Source organism: Pteronotus mesoamericanus, unplaced genomic scaffold (assembly GCF_021234165.1).
Source record: "Pteronotus mesoamericanus isolate MK-2021 breed Mesoamerican mustached bat unplaced genomic scaffold, CSHL_Meso_final scaffold_54, whole genome shotgun sequence".
Classification (NCBI taxonomy): domain Eukaryota; kingdom Metazoa; phylum Chordata; class Mammalia; order Chiroptera; family Mormoopidae; genus Pteronotus; species Pteronotus mesoamericanus.
In genome coordinates this window covers 18,903,421-18,909,420 of record NW_026555321.1, presented here as the reverse complement: position 1 = coordinate 18,909,420, position 6,000 = coordinate 18,903,421, and the positions used below count along the sequence as shown (strand labels likewise).

At 40.4% G+C, this 6,000-nt stretch overlaps 1 protein-coding gene across 1 annotated transcript in view; it reads right to left on the bottom strand.

The window, feature by feature from the left end:
• Positions 1 to 1,713: 1,713 nt before the first annotated feature.
• Positions 1,714 to 6,000, bottom strand: part of COL6A5 (collagen type VI alpha 5 chain) — an 85,956-nt gene continuing 81,669 nt past the window's right edge. Inside the window, exons 37-39 of the mRNA XM_054595727.1 lie at positions 4,616 to 5,305; positions 2,688 to 2,784; positions 1,714 to 1,948 (exon numbers count right to left, since the gene is read on the bottom strand). Of these exons, the coding sequence (XP_054451702.1) occupies positions 1,714 to 1,948; positions 2,688 to 2,784; positions 4,616 to 5,305 (1,022 nt within the window). The remainder of the gene's footprint in view (positions 1,949 to 2,687; positions 2,785 to 4,615; positions 5,306 to 6,000) is intronic.

Genomic DNA, 6,000 nt, shown 5'->3' with positions numbered 1-6,000 from the left:
TATAATTAGTCTGTCTTTGAGTTTATGACTCTTTCCTCTGTCATCTTCATTCTGTTACTGAACCCATGCAGTGAATTTTTAAATTTCAGATATTGTATTTCTTTTTACTCCTAAAATTTCTTTTTAATTCTTTACTGTTATTTCTATTTCTCTTCTGCAGATGTCTATCTCTCTGTTCAATTCAAGTTGCTTATTTTTATCTTATGGAGGATAGTTAAATAGCTGCTTTGATATCTTTGATAATTATAACATCTGAGTCAGCTTGAGGTTGGCATCTGTTGATTGTCTTTTCCTTTGAAAATAGTTCACATCTCCTGCTTCACTGTAAGCTGCATTATTTTGGGTTTTATCCTGAACATTTTAAATATTATGTTATATAGAGTCTAAGTCCTATTATAATTCTCTATAGCATTAAAAAAAATTTTTAAGCAAGCAATCAACCACGAAGGTTCAGAATGCAGGTGCTGTCTCACTACTGTGGGCAGTGGTTTAAATCTCAGTTTACCATCCAAAGCCTTTGCTCTCCTGTTTTGGGTCTTTCCCAGCCATGTACACCTCAGCAGGGGAGCCCAGGATTCCTGGAGTTCCCCTAATTAGTATTAGAGAATCCACTTTTCAAGTTCATTTCTCTCTGAGTTTACCCCCACATGCTAACCAACAGGGCCTCTCTTCCTGGTTCCTTTGGCTAGAAAGAAGCCTTCTCTTCCAATTAAGCTGTCTGGCCTTTCACTGACCTCCAAACTGTGCCCACCTTCAGAGCAAAACCACGAGATGAAAGAGGAAAAATTTCTTCCACCATCTTAGACAAACAGAGGCCCCTGTTTCTAGCTCCTTTGCCCAGAGGTATGGGGCCACTACCAAGTTTTGCTGGGGCCTGCCCTCCTCCCAAAGCACCAAAAGAAAAGAGAAAAGAAAGTGGGAAACTCAAGCCCCCTCACAATGTATCTGCTTTTGTGTACTTTGCAGTTTTCAGGTGTAATAGTTGCATTTTATGTTTTGTCTGGAGTTTTCAGTTGTAATTATTCTGGGGGGTTGGGGGGCAGGAATAGGCAGTATGGGCTTATTCCATTTTAAGATTAAAGTGGGCTACCCTGGAGCCTACTGTAGCTTCCTGCTCTCCACTGGCAGTTTTCTCTTTAGCTGGAGGTCCATAACTGTTTCCTCATGCAGCCCAAGAAGCTGCCCTTGGGCACCACCGAGATCTCAGAACCACAGCAGCCTTGTTCTCTCCAGACGCCACTGAGGCTGAGGCTCTCCTAGGAGCCTGCATCTCCAAACGGGAAGCCCTGGTTGCTAAGGCAGAAGGCAGACTCTGAGTGTTCAAATGCTGGAGGCTCATTGCACGGTTTCTCTCCTCCTTCTTCTCTCAAAAGGGTGCAGGGCTCCTCCTTCTTACTCAGCACCTGTGGTCCTGGATCTTGCTCCTTCTATGTTTCCATTCCCTCACCCCCATCAAAGATTTATACCTATTCTAGTTCTAACTGTGTCAGCACCATTGACTCCCTTTATGCTTTTCTGAAGTTTTATCTCCCTTGCCCCGCTAATTCAGGAGATCCCTTGTAGCCCTAGGTAATAAGCGCCTCTATCCTACCATCTCTACCTGTCAGTGAGTTCTCATTGCTCATCTTTCACCAGGGAAAAATCCAAACAAATAAAAAAGGTACTTTAGGGTCTCCAGTTCTATTGTATTCAAGGCTACCTTTTTTTTTATCCTCATGGTTTATCATTTTCTGGAGCTGCGATTTCTTGTGAATGTGCCTCTTCCTTGTCTTTCACCATCAGGTCCCCAGTTGAAAAGAGCAGGTATAACTTCTGGATCAAATCAGTAATGGTCCCAGAATCATTACTATGATTACTCCCTAGTGCAAGGATGTGCTGCTTATGGGAGCCGAATTCACCAGACGGCTCACTGTTTTCTGTCTCTATTTCATACACCTCAGGAAAAAGGCTGAAGTGAAAGAGAAAAGAGATGAAAAATATGTAAGCCAAGTCCCTTGCAGGATTAAATGTCAATGCAGCCAGATAATACAACAGGAATAAATTTTATGCATGTGGTTGGAATGATCCAAATGCAGTTTGTGGATGAAATTTGACCAAGGGGTAATTTTTTTAATATTCTGAAGGGAAATTAGACATTTGTGTCAGTGGTCAAAGACTCCAAGCCAATATTATTCTCATCACTGAATTTTTTTATTGAGTACTTATCATTTTACTTTGCAAGATTAAACTTAAAAGACTCCTGCTGGTCTTCATACGGGTTCTGTTAATTAAACAGCAAGTTTTTTGCTGCTTTGTGACCTTTTCTTGTTCATGTTTTCCTACTGTTCTAAGACTGGTACATCAAATCTTTGATACGATCATTTGTATTTGGCAGTACTCAATATCAGAATGGTGTTATAGGGTTACAGATAAGATTTTAAGGGCCTCTATTTTTTTTTTTTTTGTAAAAGTGAAAGGAACGGAAACATGGTCCTTGCTAACAGGGGTCATTGTTTATCGTTTATTAACAGCAGATCTGTGCTGTCATCACAACCAGTAGCACTTACGACACACGGACGCACACATGCACACAAGCCACAAACAGACTTCTTGCATCCCGAAAACCAAAACGCCATTCATTTCAAATTATTGTCTTTAGTGCTGTTTTCAGATGCAGTGTCACCCAAACTGTGAATTTGTCAACTCACAATACAGTGTCTTCCGTGCTGGCGGTCTCTGGGGTGGGAAAGGTGATGTTCACACACGTGGAGCTCAGGTCTGCAGGAGGATAGTTATTGAAGGCCCCTGGAGGGAGAGTGGGCCGGTTAATCCAAATCTTACTCTTCCATGTTCTGGGTATTACCAAAGTCAGTTCATCTCTTCCTGCGGTTGGACGTGTTTTCAAGAGCAACTTAATTTTATAAAGGACTCAGCAACGTGGGCACTCTCGACATTGCAATATCTCATTGGCAGAGTCAGTGAGATACAGTGGCAATTGAGTCAAAAATTCTCATGCTCTGTATGCCCCAGGCTTGTGCTACAATCCAAGGACAGCTCTTAATCTTTTCTATCATCTGTTCCTCTCCCCATAAAAGGAGGATCTTTCTAGAAGACACCATTAGCTATTGAAATTGCCTGGCCCATTTATCTTGGTGTTGGAACAAGGCACCATATTTTGCAAGTGATAAGCCTGCTACTAAATATAAATCCCGAGTGCCAAGATTTCTGGGACTTTCTGAGTGCCAGAAAATCTGGAGGTGCAGCCAACCATACCATGTGGCCTCTGACCTACTCCTAGTCCACAGCAGGGGCCAGCACTTGCTTGCTGCTGCAAGCTCTTTGGTATTCTATTGTTCTATAAGTGAGTCTAAGATGACAACATGTGGACAGAGGCTAGGGCAGCCACTCTCGAAGCCTCACTGTGAATACAACCTTAACTCTCCTGCCTGGCTGCACCCAAGCCTGCTCTCTGGGGCAGAGGCTCCAGGAGAGATTTGTGCCTATGGCTTATTAGAATTCTAGTCAGAACCAAGGTAACTTATAATGACAAGATAAAATTAAAATCCTTGGAGTAGGTGGAAGGTGGTGGTAGTAGAATATTATTTATTATAGCAGTATCTCTCGTTAAGGGTTTAGAAGCTGAAGTATAGTTTAATGAACAAGAACACAAATCTTGGGTCAGAATGTGTGGAGTTGAGTCTAGGATTTGCCCACTATTAACTATGAACTTTTGAGCAATTTATTTAATGTCTCTGAATCTTAGTTTTCAAACTTAGGAAATGGGGATACTCATATTGTTCTTTGAGGGCTGTACTAAGGATAAAATCCATTGAAAGAACATTGTATGTAGTAAACACTCACAGGTTAGGGTTTAAAGACACTTTTTACCCACATAGGGCTTTTCTGACAAATATCTCGATAGTGTAGCAGTAAAGTTCAAAGCCAATAAGACCTGATATTTTTTCTGTGGTTTTCCAACTGCCTCTTACTCATGTCTTAGACTCCACCACACTTGACTGAAGAGAGGATCATGTTACTAAGTCACCTGATAGATTGTACACAGAGACATTAAATGTATTACAAAAGCAATAGAAGGAAGCAGCCCAAGTGCTTGTCAGTGGATGAGTAATAAAAAAGCTGCAGTACATTTACGCAATGGGATACTATCTAGCCATAAAAAAAGAAGGAAATCTGACCTTTTGTGATAGCATGGATGGACCTGGAGAGTATTATGTTAAGTGAAATAAGCCAGTCAGAGAAAGACAATTATCATATGATTTCACTAATATGTGAAATCTAATGAACAAAATAAACTAACAACAAAATATAAACAGACTCACAAATACAGAAAACGGACTGATAGCTGTCAGAGGGGAGGGATTTGGAGGGCTAGGTGATAAAAGGTGAAGGGGTTAGCAAAAAACAAAACAAAACCAAACCAAACCCTCATAGGCAGACAACAGTAGAGGGAAGTAGCAGGGGTAAACTGGGGACAAATGGCGATGGAAAGAGACTTGACTTGGGGTGGTGAACACACAATACAATATACAGATGATGCGTTATAGAAATAAACAGATATATAGATAGATAAAATGTAAAAAAAAAACAATAGAAAAGAAAAGATTTAATGACTTACGTCTGATTGAATAGACAAATGCCTTGAGAAACTTGATGATATAGTTCATGTCTGGCTTGTGGATTCGACCAAGCTGGACTAAGTGATGATCCAGTGGGTGGCTGGCTAGTTCTTCTAATTCCTTCTCATTGTATACAACACCAAAAGAGAACACAAATATGGAGTAGCCCTGACACTTGGCTCTCACAGATACATTTCTTAAGACTTCCTTATCTAAGGGGTTGGTTTCTCCAGCAGATACAACAAAGATAACTTTGTTTTTCCGCAGGTTAGGGGTTCCTGAAAAGACATTGTCAATTGTCCACTGCAGGGCATGGCCAATAAAAACATTTCCATTGAGATGCTGAAGAGAATCTTGAACATGATGTTTCATTTGGTATATACTGTTGTAAGTAACCAAATCAAACTCCAGGTAGACAGGGCATTCTTCAGTGTTGGGCTTATAGCCTGGAGGAGAGTAGGTCAGAACTGCCACTCTATCTCCTAAGGTGGAAGTGAGTGGGTCTGGAGCAATGTGAAAGTAATCAAGCACTGAGGTTATGAAAGTTTTCACGTCCTTAAGGTCATCATTTCCCACTCTTTGGGAAGAATCAATGAGGAAAGCTACATCCATGTAATACTCTTGAAGAGAAGCATCTCCAGGTTTGTTGGTAGGACCTAGTTCCTCTTTTCTGCCATGGTTTTCATGTCCTGCAACAGAACAACTCAAATAACTTTTCTTTTAGTATAAAGTGAAGGGGTTAAGCAAAAAAACAAACAAAAAAAACCCCCCAAAAAACAACAACGACAACAACAAAAAAAAACCCTCATAGGCAGACAACAGAACTCTTAGCCAAGGAAGACAAATACACAGCATGGGGTTGCTGTGCTTTACTCCCATTCCCGTGGCAGACATAACCAATCAATTTCAGCACTTGTTCCCGGATTCATTCTCCACTTATGTCTTCACACAGTGCATGGAGAGCCATTACCATGTGGCAGGTGTTGGCACATGAAAAAAAAATTTATTTGCCACCCCATCCCAGATATTTGTCAAAGGCCAATCAACACACTTTGTTAAAACACAAGAAAAAGCATTCCATAAATGTTCTGGTAGAAAAGGAAGAGTTGACTTACCATGTTAGTGAAATACTTCTTCACACATGCCCATACCAGAAATATTGCTGTTTTTTCCCTAGTTTTCTCTTTATATATGAGGAACATCTCAATTCTTTTGCAAATAACCCAACAGAATAAAGAGGTGTATTTTACCTACAAAATCTCTAAATATAGGGTCTCTACCTACTTATAGGATTAGCATGAGAATCTAAGAAGCTAAATATAGATGTTTATTTCATGAAAATTCTAAAATTTAATGAAACAGAAGGTGTGATTATTTTATTTGG